Below are 15,811 nucleotides of genomic sequence, written 5' to 3' on the forward strand. Positions count from 1 at the left end.
TTAATCCATAAACATGCAAGTTCAAATTCGACTCATACAAGTTGTAATAAAAATAACTTGTACTAGTTTTAATTTTTTTATATAACTTGTAGAGGTTGAGTTTGAACTTTATATTTGTGTAGTGATATATCTCATATTAATCCATCTTATCAATTCTTTTATAAAAAAATTAATAACTATATAGGTAACATCCAAGAAAGAAGTGTATGTCTATATAAGGGATGAAAATCCATCCCACATATATATATATATATATATATATATATATATATATATATATATATATATATATATATATATATATATATATATATATATATATATATATATTCCGTGTGGCTAATTTCACTAAGGCTACGTTCGGCGAGCCCCATAAGTTACCTTATCCCTCTCGTTTTTCGCGCGCACGCTTCCTTAGCTGCTAAACGGTGTATTTTTTGCAGAAATCTTTTATAGGAAAGTTGTTTTAAAAAATCATATTAATCTACCTTATTTTTTTAAATAATTATTAATTAATTAATTATGTACTAATGTATTACTACGTTTTACACACCGGATAACTAACACCCCTCCTCCCCTCAAACGAACGCAGCCTAAGTTCGACTATTATAAGTAATTGAAAACTAGTGACAGTTAATGTTTTATAAGATGGGTAGTGGTGGAGTCAACAGCGCCATCGAACCTTTTCGGATGGCTAATATCATTATTCAGTCATCGACTAATTTTCTCATACGTTCACAATTGTTGTGAATGGAGGTGATAGCGGGTGGTCGCCCGACCTGCTCGGGAGTTGGCTCCGTAGCTGAAGATGGGTAATTTAGACGTCTATGGCTTAGAATCACTATAAGAAAGTCTTTCTGAGAGTAAGATAGTTTGTCCATTACCACGAGAGTCAATATTTTTTCAACGGATATACAGTTTGTGCATGAGCATGATTTTTTCCCAGCAGACAATTTATCGATCGTCCATGAACATCAATTGTTTTGGATATATATCTTTAGTAGTATTATGTCGTAGTATACTGGGGTAGTTGCGACCCTTTGTCGTCACTCTCGTTGGTGTTCTTTAACCAACTAAATTCATATTTCTTAAAATTGGATGCATGGCAGTTCACTAAGTTTGACCTTGGGTAACTTAGACGTTAATGTCAATAAACTAGCTATACACTACGTACTACAAGTCCAGCTATGGCATTGAATCACTGTCGGAGAATCGTTCTAAAAATTGAATAATTTGTCCATGGCCATGAGAGTGATCAGTTTTTCATCTACAAGTAGTTTATCAATGCACGAGTGTGATTTGTTTTCCTGGTAGACAATTTATCCATGAACGTTAGTTTTGTTTTCCCGGCAGCTATATATGTTCCTAACAATACTATATCGCAGTGTGCATAGATAGTGGTTTGTTTGCAAACCTTAAGTTATGCACAGGCAACTTGCATGGATATACGTTAGATACAGAGTATATATATAAGATGAAAAATCACATGATAAGCAATACAACGATGTTGAAGCGATGTGTGTGTTGTTAGTTAACAAATTAATCCACTTGACCTATATTATGAGCATATTGTCACGACAAAAATCCTCAAGATCGAAATCCATAAAAAAAATAGACATACCCCTTATATATTTATCACAGGACGACTCAATCCAACTATATTTGGTCCATAGCAAATTGTCACAGAGCACTGTTGCCGTACAAATTAAAACTCCCATCATCTCCATTGGTGAGAGAGATTAACTAGCTAGGTTTAATTATTAATCAGTAGTTGCACTGTTTAGGTATATAGGTTTTCTGGTAGGACACATTTTCTTTAAAAAAAATGAATATGCAGCTGCTTGATACGCATCAGTCCCTAGGTAGGTTAGGTTTGTTGCTACAATTTTCCTCTCTCCTCTTGATATATATATATACCAAGGCCAAGAAACAACTAACGAAAAATAATACTAATACGTCTCCTATTGCAGAAGTGTAACTCTCAATTATTCAGGGAAGAATTAAGTGTGAAGGAAAAGAAATGGGTGCAGGTAGAACGACTCAACACTAGACTACTTAATCAGTTTGAGTCTGACTGACAAACCATCACACACTTGCCAAACTTAAAGACCTCTACCTCTTCATCATCACTCTACAAAAGCAAATAAAAAATAATTATAATGTAATAATGCGAGAAATTAAGCTTATTGGGAGTAGCTAGATGGATAGCTGGAGGATGCATGCATGAGTTGGTTTTTTTTCCAAAGGTGTAAACATCAATATTACCTCATGATTCAATTGCTTACAAGACTCGGCCACTCATCTCCTCCATTGATTAAGTGACTAGTAGCAGTAGTAGTAGGTACGAGTAGTCGGCGATGTTGTTTTGATCCCATTGACGACGTCGTATCCAATCCGTATACGAAGTCAAACATTGTGGCACATCTCATAATGCCAACAATGTTATAAACAATCTGATCTCTTAACTTGCCACTACATACCTCATAAGAAACAACTTTTTCAAAACCTTAATTTATATATACTGATTAATTGTTGTTGGGTACGTATATCATGGACTGATTTCACCACTAAAATACTAATTGTATGTGCCTGAAGCTTGATCAGATAGATATATACTATCAAAATTATAATTACATTTAAGCAGTAAGTAGTGCACGACTGCATCATATCAATCGATCGAGGTGATCATGATGCATGCATGGTCTTCTAGAAGATGAATTTATCTCATATATATATGAATTAGTCTGTCAATATATATTACGTGTATGGAGACAAAACGGATTGCTGTCACGAGAGGCATCTAACCTTACTTTCGGCTTTTATGTATGTATCGTGTGTAACCTAGTGAATCGTGTACGTGTAAGCTTAGCATGTTCTCGATGAGCAGCTAGCTAAACCATTGGTCAGGATATGCATGAGCTCCAATTGTTAAAGCAGATATACGATGCACACACACCACATATATTGATTGGTAATGATTAATTTTTGTAGCTAGCTTGATCGAGTTTAATTATGTTCTCCCTAATTTGTACATGTCTATACCTTGCTTTGGTTTCTCAATATCGATCATGGTAATAATTAATTAATGTCTTGCAAATCCAGCTTTCTCAATTACGTATGTGGCCTATATATCCATCATACATATATGCAGGAGATCGATCGATCGATCAAGCAGAGATGATATGACACGCGATATGTACATTCATGTGCAATACTTTTGCATATATATCACAAGGTAGGTCAGCTAGCTTGCACACGTACGTACACGTAGCACTGCACTCGCGACCGATCGATCGATATGATGCTTAATCGATTAATCATTGGACAAGAAGATAATTAATATCTATGTAGATACTACTCCATCCAAAAAAAGATTTCTAGATTTTGTAGTTTGAGCGTTTGACCATCCATCTTATTTGAAAAATTTATTAAAAATTAAAAAAATTAAAATATTATTTATGTTTTATCATACAGTAACAATAAATATAGTAATTATAAAAAATTTTTAAATAAGACTACAAGTTAAAAATTCTATCAAAAACTCAGAAATTCGTTTATTTTGGGACGGAGGTTGTATATCTTATTTTGGGATTAGAGACTATAGTACACCTTGCTATATTTATTTATACACACATCAAGGTCGTTATAGTAGGTATTTGTATACTGGGCCGGTCGCTTTAGGACTCAACTGTTAAGTTTTGTGTTGAGTGCAAGAGAGAGAGAGACACGACGACAGAGGCTTCCCGGCTTAAAGAATGACGTAAACGGCCGATGCGTTGATATATTATGCGTTGGGGGGTAACGGGGCAATTATTTGGCTATAAGATTTAAGTGTGGGTTTAAAATCGGATAAAAATAAAATTATATAAAGTTTTGAGCTAAAATTTTTTAAGAATTAAATAGGGTTGTGAAAGAACCCACGGGCCTTAGCTCATTCCCACCTCTAATCATGCGTCGTTAACAAAAAAAAGACAAAAGGGGAGAGGATTAAGAAACTAAGCATGGATTTCAGGAGTAGGTGTCCTATATGCATAGGTTAATCCATATATATCCAAACTGTTAGCAGCCCTCGCTGATGTGTACGTGGCGCTCATTTATAATGATTATTTGTTATAATCGCATCAAAGTAGTAATAATTGTGAAGTACAGGTAAATTGTCCATGGATTTTAATTAATTTTAGCGGGTCAAAAGAATATACAAACCACACTAGACCGTACAAATTAAGTTTTATACTAATATAACATGGAAAAAATGACAAGACTACATTCCTGAGAGACTATAGTTAGGAAATAAAGAAAAAACAACATCATGTGCCATAAACGCCGGCACACAGGGTGCGTTCGCAACCGCATATTGAGGCTAATTTTTGTCCTTCTTATACACACGCTTCCCGAGCATGTCTTTTTTTTAAAAAAAAAGTTACTTTAAAATATGATTAATCTAATTTTCAAGTTTATAATAGTTTATACTCAATTAATTATACGCCAATAACTTTTATAGTTTTGCATGCGCCGGTTAACCAACCCAACTGTAACATGCAGTTGCGAACGCGGCCACGGTGGAGGCAGGAAATAGCACCATTTCTACAAAGGGATCGCCCTAGATTTGGAAAGACTAGAAAGTTAATTTACTGATTAATATAAAGTCAATTATTCAACTATATATTAGGCCTTTACGTACGTTCTCATTCACGTATATAATCGCACAAAAGCAACACATTGCATGAATTCCTAGTAATAGGTTGAAGTGGATGAAAACAGTCAAAAGTAATATATTTTTAGGGCAATAATTTTTATATTGTTAGAAAAGAGAATATTTTACCGATTTTATTATTTGAGTGTGGACTACAATATGGCGCCGCTGCAAGAATTTAAAAAGAAGAAACAAATTTTGTAGATAGGTAGCTAGAAACGGGAACAGCGAAAAACAGTACCACTTCAACAAAAACGATGCTCACCGGATCGATTTGGAATTGTCCATGGATTAATTTTAAATATATGGGTCATAGTTTAAATTTGGGGCCTTCTGGATAGACGTTCTGGCCGGTTAACCAAGAGATGATTAAATTAGTCGGTTACCGAAAGTATTAGGCCGGGCTTTACGTGCGTCGTCACTTGCGTGCTTAATTTGTGGCGGTCTGGTCTGGTCAGACCTGCCTAGCCGGCTTCAATCCGGGCGTGATTTCGTGTGTGGTGTGTGCGCGTGCTAATCTCATCGTCAGAAGACCTGACGGGGTGATTGCTAATAATTTGCAAGCCAAAAGTTTTATATGTATACTCTTAACAGATCTAAATTTTAAGATTGATAATTAAATTTTAGTAATAAACCTTAAAATCAATTCTAAATATAAATTTTGATCTTATAAATAGAAATAAAAGCGAAAGGATGTACACTACACGTGACTTAATTTTCTTCTCCTCTCTTCGATCGTTCGTCAGCCTCTAGCTCGCAGAGCGATGGATGGATTCATCTACGTCCGCGCGCGCGTCCAGATTTTTCGGTAGGCAGCTGCTACTTGCATGGCTGACATGTATGGCCGCAGAGATTCGCGCATGCATGGACACGCGACGACGACAAGTACTGACTGGAACGAACTAATCCAAGTTTTAATGTATAATTTTATGATATAGTTAATAATTAATAAGATTGTAAAATATGTAATCGAGCTAGATGAGTTTTATGGAAATGAAAGAATGAAACTCCTCTCGCTCATCTTATAAAATCTGACTCTGTCAAGTCATCAATTTTATTGATGTAGCATCTCATTTAATATGCATGACACCCCTATAAAATATATATTAAGACTGGTTTAATCTGCCGGCAAGCTTGCGGTTAATCTTTGGATAGATCGGCAAGCGCGCACACACAAAATAGATCATAATGTAGCGAGTACGTAGGCAGAGCTACGTTGTATTCGTGCATGAACCTGCCGCCGGCCGCAGAAGGCTCATCCAAAGAACTAATCCGAATTAAGCATGTATGCCCATGCATGCATCAGCACCTAGCTAGCAGTAAACAAATTGCAAAAAGCATCGCGTACGCACACGTTCGTTCATGCATCCATCCATCCATCCATCCATTGCCCACACAACTTGCCCAACATGCCGCGCCCGGCCGGATCCCTCCATCGCCGCCGCCGCCGGCGGCCGCTACTGCATGTGCCAGCACAACCCGGCCGGCGTGCTACGTGCTACGACCTACTACTAGCTTAGATACCGGCAGCAGCACGCGTGGCTTGACCTTGCCGGGCGGTGGCCCCATGACTATGCAGGATCGGAACAGACAACAAAAATAAAAGAGAAGAAAAATTTATATATATACTCTTGTCTTCCCTCGCTTCTGTTTATACTTATAAACCAGAATTTAATTTTTAATATTGAATTTAGAGTTGATTTTTGATTTTTACTAAAATTGATATACAAGTTTTTTATTCGTAAATAAATTTCTATTTACAAATTAATATACCGTCCGGCTTTTCGAACAATCGCTCCAAGCTGTTCATTGCTCCTGCGTCGATCGAGGCGGCTGGTCGTGTCGTGTCGTGTGGTGCGTGCGTGTATGGCCGTGGGTGGATCGGCCAGTCGCGGTCGCCGGCCGGCCGGCCGGCCGGCGCCGCCGCTCACTGGGCCACACCCTTCTAGTCGAGGAGATAAACGACACGGGGGGTCGCTGCTGCTGCTGACTCTGCATCTGCCCCCACATGCAGCCATCGCTTGCTTTTAATTACTTTCCTTTTTATTAATTTATTTTTCATTATTATTTATTGTTTTGTTGAAGTGGAGGTTGTTAGCTAGCTAGATGATGGGCCATATTTGGTCTCTCAGGAACCGGACGAGTTTGGTGGGCTAATTTTTTTATGATAGGTGGGCCTTCCGCTCTGAGCCTGTCCTACCATGATCGGGCCCAAAAGAGGCTGCATGATGGGCCTTTAGACGCTTGGGCCGGGGTACACATACCCTAATACTAGTTGTTCTGGTGGGCTGGGCCGGAATACTAGGATTCTTGCTAGACAGTTACAAGGAAAAAGTGTGTTTTTGCTCTCTTAACTATTTTGTGAGTTACAACTTGCCTAACGGTAGAATACGATTGTGTGTGCTAATGGGTTGTCGAAGTGCAGATGGGATACAGGCCAGGCCTTGTGCTTTTATCTAGTTCAAGCAGTTTGTTCAGTCTGTTCAGGGTACCCAAGAGGGATAAGCAAACTAACCAAATAAATGAACTCCCTCCGTTTCACAATATAAGACTTTGTAGTCTTGTCTAGATTCATATAGATGCTAATGAATCTAGATATACATATAAATTATATATTCATCAATTGATGAATTTAGATAATGCTAAAAAATCTTATAACGTAAAATGGAGGTGTAAAACGGAGGTAGTACATGATTGAAATATAGATAAACAAAACTTCAAGCAGTTTGGGTTCAGTCCTGATTATTTTGGTCTCAGTTTTTTTTGTGCCCACCCTATACACAAGTAAGAAAACCTTATCCAAATTGCGATTCACTCTAAAAACTTAGAGCACTGACATTTTCATCAAATTTCGACCATTTTCGCCTTGAAGAATTTTACCATCCTTGATAGCTCTTGGTACCTGGCAGAACCATGCATTTGAGCTATCCATTTGAACTAATTTAATGGAGTCTCTAGCCACCCGGAGATGGAACAGAGTAGACGACTCTTCGAGTAGCTAGTCGTAGATAGGGTACAGTGAGATCAAGTTCCTCGCTACACATATCCATACGCTGAGCAGTACGAAAAACATGACTTTCATTTTTTTTTCATATTTAACGTAGTTAAATCTTAGATCTATATTTGACCATTCATTTTAATTAAAAGATAAAAATCATCCTTTTACTTTGAGATAATTCGTCATTTGACCCTTGTTTAAATGCTAACTACTGAAATGACCATTTTTTTTAAGTTTGCTCATTTGACCCTGTATTTTAAAAATAGCTATCGATTGACCCTGTTTTGTGAAATGTAGTTAATTTTGTGATTTAGGGGATAAATTAACCGTTTTGCCTCACTCGAGGAGAGGGATGGAGGGAGGGTTAGGTTGAGAGACTTTCTAGGAGTAGTTTCGTCATTTTATAATTTTATTTTTTATTTTTCTAAACTGGAAACCAAACGAATAGACAGATGATGACGACTTGATTTTTAAAAAGCAAGATCAAAGAAGTAAATACGAAAAACAAAATCATTTTAGTAGGCAGCATGTGCAATAGTCCTTTCACTTTTCAGCCTCTCCTACCCACTGGCCGGCGCTGTACAATCGAAAGCCCCACGAGTCGTTGGCGCGCGGTGATTGGGCGGCGGATGAGGCGCGTGTGAGCCACACCGCGCCACCCAGCCTCCGCCGCCGCTCTTTAACCGGCCGGCCCGAGTCGCCGACGCCGCGCGCCCCTCCTCTCTCGCCATCCATGCCGGCCACGGCGGCGCGCTCCGTGCGGGCCGCGGCGTCCTCGGCCCGCTGCCGCTCCCGATCCGGCGCCGGCCCAGTCGCCGCCCTCCCGTCTGACGGCCGTGGCGGCGACGGCGCCTACAAGGAGCTCGGTGAGTCCCGCGGTCCCCGCTCGCCGCTATTGTAGGCTGTGGAAATGGGAAGCCCCCTCGCGTTTTGTGTTCGTCTTGTGTGCATTGCCAATGTCTAGGGTTGAAAGGTGAACCAAAAGGAATCATATACTCATCGGTTGTAAGAGGGGCTCTTGCTAACCAAATTCCTTTTTTTTTTCCTAGCAATTTACTACCAGCAACACCAAGAGTTGAAACCATTGTAGATCAAAGCCTAATTCACTGGAAAGATTATGGTCCTGAAACTACCAGTTCTTGTCTTGAGTAAGAACTGCCCTTTCAATAGATAACAGTACTAGTAACTTATCAGAACTGTCCTGAATGTGCAGAGTTCAATTTTAGTCAAACGCAAAACCTGAATGCACCCATAAATACAAGTCTGTAGTTTTCATGTAAATGAATTGTGTGGAATAAGTGCTAAACTGTTAAACGAGAGAGCATTTCACAAGTCAAACATAGGGAAAGCACTGAAGAGTAACTTGAGCAAACAGCAAACAAAAACCATGAAAAAGGTTTTTGCACAAGAGAAAAAAGTTCCCCCTTTTAGAGTTTTTCCCCTTCAGTTTGTCGGTTTTGGTGAGGAAACCATGAAAATTGAAACTGTACAATATACTAACCGCTTTTTGTTGACTGTTCCAAGGTCTGTACTCCTTGAAAAAGAGGATTGAAGATGCAGTTGTCCGGGTCGAAACGACTACATCCAGTGCATTGGAGATGGAGGAAGCAAGGAGAATTAGACAGGAAGAAGTGTTGAGGGGGCGCAATTTGTGGGACAATCCAGCTAAGTCACATGAGACACTTTCTGCTCTGGCTGATGCTATCAGAGTAGTCGATCATCTCAAAGACCTTCGGTATAAGGTGCTCTCTTGATTCCTTCTTGCAAAATGTTCGTTGCAAAATGTGCTTCAGAAATTTCCCTCGATTTGAACAAAGTAGAGCTTCCTTTAGTTCTATTGTTCATGTGGATGCGCAATTCTTGACAGTATGGACTAAACTATGCGCATTGTCTGTTACCTTCACCCATCTTGAACAACTTAAATTTCATCCCTTTTTCCTTTGATCTTGCACTAAAGAAATTATGAAGTAGAACTTAGTTTGGCCGTGTACATCCGTTCAGGATGTAGAGGCCAGGTTTTAGTTTAATTTATTATCTAAACATATAAATTAGAATTTAGTCCTTTTTGTTGATGTCATAAGATATGTTGTGCAGGCTGAAGAAGCTAAGTTGATCAGTCAACTAGCGGAGATGGATGTCATCAATGTCGAGTTATTTAAGCAAGCATACGAGACTTCTGTGGATGCCAGTGAGTATCTTGATCGCTATCAGATGTACAAGCTTCTTAAGGGTCCATATGTCAAGGAAGGAGCCTGCATCATCGTCAGTGCTGGATCAGAGGATGTTGCTTCTGAGGCAAGTTAATTATAGAATGTTGGATAAGGAAATTATTTATTCGATCTTAATGTGAGAATAATAAAAGAACACCAACATTATAAAGCAAAGTAACAATAACACTGCCTTTATATTTTTCACAATGTTACTGCCTAATTCATTTCCATGAATTTGTGTTAATTGAAATTCTGCTTATTAAATCAAGGAATAAATATGCCTAAGAATCCTGGGAATGAGGGTATAAAATGCTCTTGGAGGGCCATCATAAATATTCTTTCCAATACCAATTCTTAGATACCACTTTATTAGCATTGTGGATGCTGTTATATAGAAGTTGACGTTTACCTGAATTCTTTTGAGCAAATTTAACCATTTCCACCTTTTAAGTTTTCTATAAAGAAGGGTTTTTACCATTGCAGCTATGGGCAGAGAAGATATTTTGCATGTATTCAAGTTGGGCACGGAAACAAGGTTGCAAGGATGGACTGGTTGAGAGGATTGCATCAACAAGTGGTCGAGTGTGGACTGCAGCCATGGAAATTGAATCAGAGTACATGTTTGGCACCCTTTATGGAGAAAAAGGAACTCACAGAATGATCTATCCTTCTGTCAATAATTCTGGCACTTATGAGGTGATTACATTTTCTATTGTTAATTGCTATAATAATCTGTTCTGCCCATTAGAGATGAATGGCACTATCAGATTAGAATTCCTTGCTATTCCCTAATACAATTTCATAGAGAACCACAAGCAATTGGTTAGACAGGTAGTACCAAATAAAAAACCTGGACTCCCAATATTTAAAAATTATTACTTTAATAGAGCTGACTGATATTCACATACTGAATAAAAGATTGAATTATGGCAAACATATACAATCGTATCAGCAAAATACTGAATAAAAGATTGAATTATATGTCATTCCATTGAGATACAATGGAGAAAGTAACAGCACATTCTGTCGTATAAGTTTCAGCTTATCATGTTTGATGCACGTTTTTCTAAAAATGGTTCAGAATTATACATATGATTTTCAAATAATTTGGTCCCTTTTCTTTCAAAATATTGGTCATCCAAATTTTTTTAAGCAAAGGGAGTTGAAAGGGTGACAAGGTCAACTGAATTTGACCTGTGATCAAAGAGCTAATTACATGTTAAATCTGGTGTTCACTCGCTAAAACTCTGAAATGAATTCCTTTTTGCCATGTACATACCTCCTGGATAAACTCCATAGAAGTTTTCGACACCCAGATTGTTTACAGAACTCTGTCGTGATCTTCTTATGCCGCATTATATCGCAATGTCTAACCCAAAGTTAACCAAAGCTTGCAGGAAACGTCAGCTAGAGTCGATATAATTCCTCTCTTCTTAGATAGACCAGCTAATCTTCACTTGGATGACAATGATCTGGAGATTTCTCCTTCCCCCAGTGACCATAAGAGGCAGGATCACAGAAATTCAGCCGTTAGGATTCAACACATACCAACTGGAGTTACTGCTGAAAGCTCAGGTAATACTTAAATCACCAGATGTTTTATGCACTGTGAAGCCCTCATGTAGCTCTGACCTAAATGCTCATGTCTCCACAGGTGAGCGAAGCTCCTTCGCAAACAAGTTGAAAGCTATAAGCAGGCTCAAAGCGAAGCTCCTTGTTATATCAAGAGAATTAAGAGTGTCTGACGTGAAGATGATCAAGAGGCAGATGGTGGAGGATTTGTACAGGCGAGAGACAAGAAGATACAAGTTTGGGCCTCAGAAATTGGTTCATGATCTCAACACAGGCCTGCAGCTATCAGAGCTGAACTCTGTCCTGGAAGGTGACATTGATCCTTTCATCAGAGGTCGCATTACGTCAAGACTTGGATGATACACCAAGATCATAAGATGCCAACATCTGATCCATTTTGTTCATCACTTCCAACTCTAAAAATATCCCTTATATTTTTCTGATACATACCACACCACACCAAAAGGATAAATTCTGTAACAAACATGGGCCACATCCCAAGCCTTAAAAGGCTATAAATATTCTTGGTATATAAGAGAGCAATTTCATGATTCATCATACATGATGTGATAAAGGCCGTGTTCGGCGTTGAGGTATAAGTTAACTTATGTCTTGGCACGGAAAACGTACTAATAGATTAGTACATGATTAATTAATTATTAATTATTAAAAATATAAAATAGATTAATATGATTTTTTAAAACAACTTTCCTATAGAAAATTTTACAAAAAATACACTGTTTATCAGTTCGGAAAGCGTGCGCGCGAAAAACGAGAGAGATAAGTTAATTAAGGGGTTGCTGCCGAACGCGGCTAAAGTCGGGCAAAGTATTTTTATCACTCAATTGGATATGCACTTCCTTCTTAATGTCATCTAAATAGTAAAATTTTTGAAAAATAATTAATAAGCTAGATTAATATGTGATATATCACTTCACAAACATACAAGTTTAAATTCAACCTCTACAAATTATAACAAAACTGACATTTAACTTTGAATGTGTGCATAATAATTTTAGTATTTTTTTTGTTAAAGCTTGTAGAAATTGAATTTGAAGTTTTGTGTATGTGTAGTGATATATCTCGTCATTTTTGCAAATTATTTGATGGCTATTTAGGTGACAAACAGATATCCAACCGAGTGATAAAACTTCATCTCAGTATCTTTCCCTGTCAAGCACTCAAGCCTGCGTGCCAGGGCGCGCACGGCGCGACGCGTCGGACAGCATGTACCCGACCACGCCGGCGATGCTCCTGAACCGGATGGCCTCACAGATCATCACTGAGATCGTCATCAGAGACCTTGCAGTCGCCTGCTGGCTGCCGGGCGTTGTCGTTTCCGGCGGCGGCGAGCTGCTGCATGCACCGCCGCCTCGAGCTCCACCTTGCCGAGGATGAGCTCGTCGAGTCCCATTCCCTTCCCCATCTCTTGGTAGCTAGCTGTCCCCGAAGGAGAGCTGCCCGCCGCCGCGGCACCGCCGGCCGGCCTCGCCGCTCCGGTAGCCGCGGATGTAGAGGTTGTCCGCGCGTATCTGGAGGAGCACCGCCACCGGGTCGCCGCCGGAGCACGACTTGGAAGTTGGAACCAGGGGGGCGTCACGGGGGTATTCTTCCTGGACGGGAAGCAAGACGAGCTCCAGGTGGCGCGTCGCGGCGGCGTGGCGCACGAGCTTGTCACGCACGCCGGAGATGAAGCCGCCGTAGGAGGAGCCCCTGGAGACGTCGAGCTCCACCGTGAACGCCGGGTTCGCCATGGCGACGGCGAGGCAGGTGATGTGATGGTATTTCGATGGATGGTTGACCTTGATCACTTGGTTGTCTAAGTCTTAACAACTCGGCAGTTTCTTGGCTTTAAAAGGAGCTGGAATGCTGGACGATGGAGGCTTTAAAATGTGATGATATTTTGACAGTGCTCGTCTAAACGGGCGTTTAGACCGTTTAAACGGCGTCTAAACAGTAGACAGAGGCAAACTTTTAGGGCCTAAACAGTGATTTAAAACGGGCCAAAACCGTTTAAACGGGCTAAACGAAACGTTGTTCGGCCCGTTTAGACGGTGGGAGAGAGGAGTAAATGCCGATTCAACGAACAAAAATTTCGTAGCCCAGAACGCGTGTCGCGCTAAGAAGGGCAGGAGCCAAAAAAATTCCAATGTTTGGGGATTTTTGGACATGGAAGTTACATTTTCTTGGATGTTTTACATTTCTATAGCAGAATAAGGTATGCCTTACCTCATTCTCATATTTGTTGCTTTTTAAAATCATGAACAAAACACATAATACATTGAATATTATTTTAGATCGTGTATTTTTATGCAAAAAGTAGAAAAACCGTTTAAAACGTTTAATCCGTTTAAATGACGTTTAATCCATTTAAACGCCAAACAGGGTAACCGCGTTTACCATTCGGACTAACACTGTATTTTGATGGATGGTTGAACTTGTAATAGTTGACCTCTCAACTGTTTGGCGATGTCCCCGATAAATATCGCTTACCCTGGTCACACCATTGAAGGGGAATCGTTTTTAAACTCTCGAGCTTGACTTTAGTTATTAAAAGATCGATAAAATTTGACAAGATATTCGTTTTGAATAAGATTCAAAGTCAATGTTTTAAAATTTTGACTCTTAATAATTTTAAAGATATTTAGTTTAAAAACAATAGAACAACATGTGTAGTTAAGCCTTAAAATATACTTTAATAAAAGCAAAAATTTATTACTTTTGTATATTAGAATAGAAAATCATAGTTAAAGATAGATTTTAATTTTTAAATACTATGTTATTGCTCAAAACAATAAGAATTAGGAGTATTAATAGCAATATATCACACCACAAAGTTCAAATTTGACTTGTAATTTGTTCTTATTGTTTACTGCTAAGAGTTCAGTTTGTTGTTTCTGTTTTATACAAGTTAAATTTAAACTTATGTTTACGTAGATTTATTGTTTACTGCTAAGATTTATTGTTTACGGCTGCCTTCTGTGCTGTGAGCTAGCTGCACGTGAGAAGAAGAGAGGAAGAAGACATGGAGAGAGGGAGGAAGAGAGGAAGAAGAGAGGGAGAGAGGGAGGAAGGCAGACAAAAGAAAGAAAAAGGAAAAAAAAGAGAAAATCTAACATGAGGAGTTCACTCTATGCCACATCAGCAAAACCGTGAGGAGTTCACTCTATGCCACATCAGCAAAACCGGATAAAAAAATAAGTTGATACTGCTAGAGGCGGAATCAGAAATTTTCTAAGCCTAGGGCTTAATGATTGAATTTATACATTTTGAATAAATTTTAACTAAAATTTAATACTTTTGTAATGCATCTTTTCAACCAGGCATGGGGCTCAAGCCCAAGCTTGGGCTACCTCACGCCTGGATCCATCCTTGGATACTGCCAATGGATCTTTTTTAAATGGTTTTTATAAGAGACATATTTTTTTATTTGAGGTTAAGAGATCTTAGGCAAACTCAGCTGGACGTTAAGTTGAGGAAACTCTACTGAACTTATTCCATATGAATAAGGGAGAATGACCAAAACTTACGGGTACGAATGGAAATACTATGGATTTTTTTAGATTTTTTTTTTAGTCTCTGCTCTATCCTTGCAACAGTCGGCATATCACTCGTGCCAAAATCATCATGGAAATCGGTCATCTGTTGCTTGCTAAACCCTGTTGCGTAAAAACTGCCTGCGGCGTCAACATAACACAACCGACACAACCATTAACAGATTTGCAACTTTTTAAATTTGTACTTCATCGGTCCTAAAATAATTTTATTTCTTTTACCCATCCAACATTTATTTTTTATGCATCCCACACATATCAATATAAAACAAAAAGACTATAATACTCTTACAATGATTGTAATGCAATTGCTGTCCATTTTATCTTACAATGATTGCTTAAAACGAACTTATATTAGGATGCTCATCGGTTGGCTTTTCCCCTAAAAAGCGAAATGACATACTTGCAAAAAAAAATAAATTTATAAATAAAACTTATATGTAAGTATATTCTTAGCAACATGAAAACAAAGGTTGAAAAACAAACTACAATAAAAACCTTAAAATCAAATCCAAGTTAAATATTAAAAATTCAAATTTTGGCTTATAACAAAGCCCGATAAAGATGGTGCAAACATGATCGACTTTTAGGACGAGTAGTAATAATCAAATCCTTTGTTTTGTACCAACAAGTAATTATCACAAATGATTCATCTAGTCATCCATTAGCCATTTAACACAAAAGAACTAGTTTGCAAATTAATTAATAGTTTACGGTGAATTGAGAGCATGGACCCAACTATAGGATCAAGTAGGCGTATCAAGCATAAAAAAAAACCGTTGAA

General features: G+C 38.5%; 1 protein-coding gene across 1 annotated transcript; it reads left to right on the top strand.

Moving 5' to 3' along the window:
- Window positions 1–7,118: 7,118 nt before the first annotated feature.
- Window positions 7,119–12,056, top strand: LOC102720150 (peptide chain release factor PrfB3, chloroplastic). Its single transcript, XM_015837092.2, has 7 exons — window positions 7,119–7,161; window positions 8,246–8,557; window positions 9,216–9,433; window positions 9,786–9,986; window positions 10,385–10,597; window positions 11,299–11,476; window positions 11,556–12,056. Exons 1-7 carry the CDS (start codon window positions 7,119–7,121, stop codon window positions 11,831–11,833), a joined length of 1,443 nt encoding a protein of 480 aa, XP_015692578.2. The 3' UTR covers window positions 11,834–12,056.
- The last annotated feature ends 3,755 nt before the right edge of the window (window positions 12,057–15,811 follow it).

Source organism: Oryza brachyantha, chromosome 5, assembly GCF_000231095.2.
Source record: "Oryza brachyantha chromosome 5, ObraRS2, whole genome shotgun sequence".
NCBI classification, from domain to species: domain Eukaryota; kingdom Viridiplantae; phylum Streptophyta; class Magnoliopsida; order Poales; family Poaceae; genus Oryza; species Oryza brachyantha.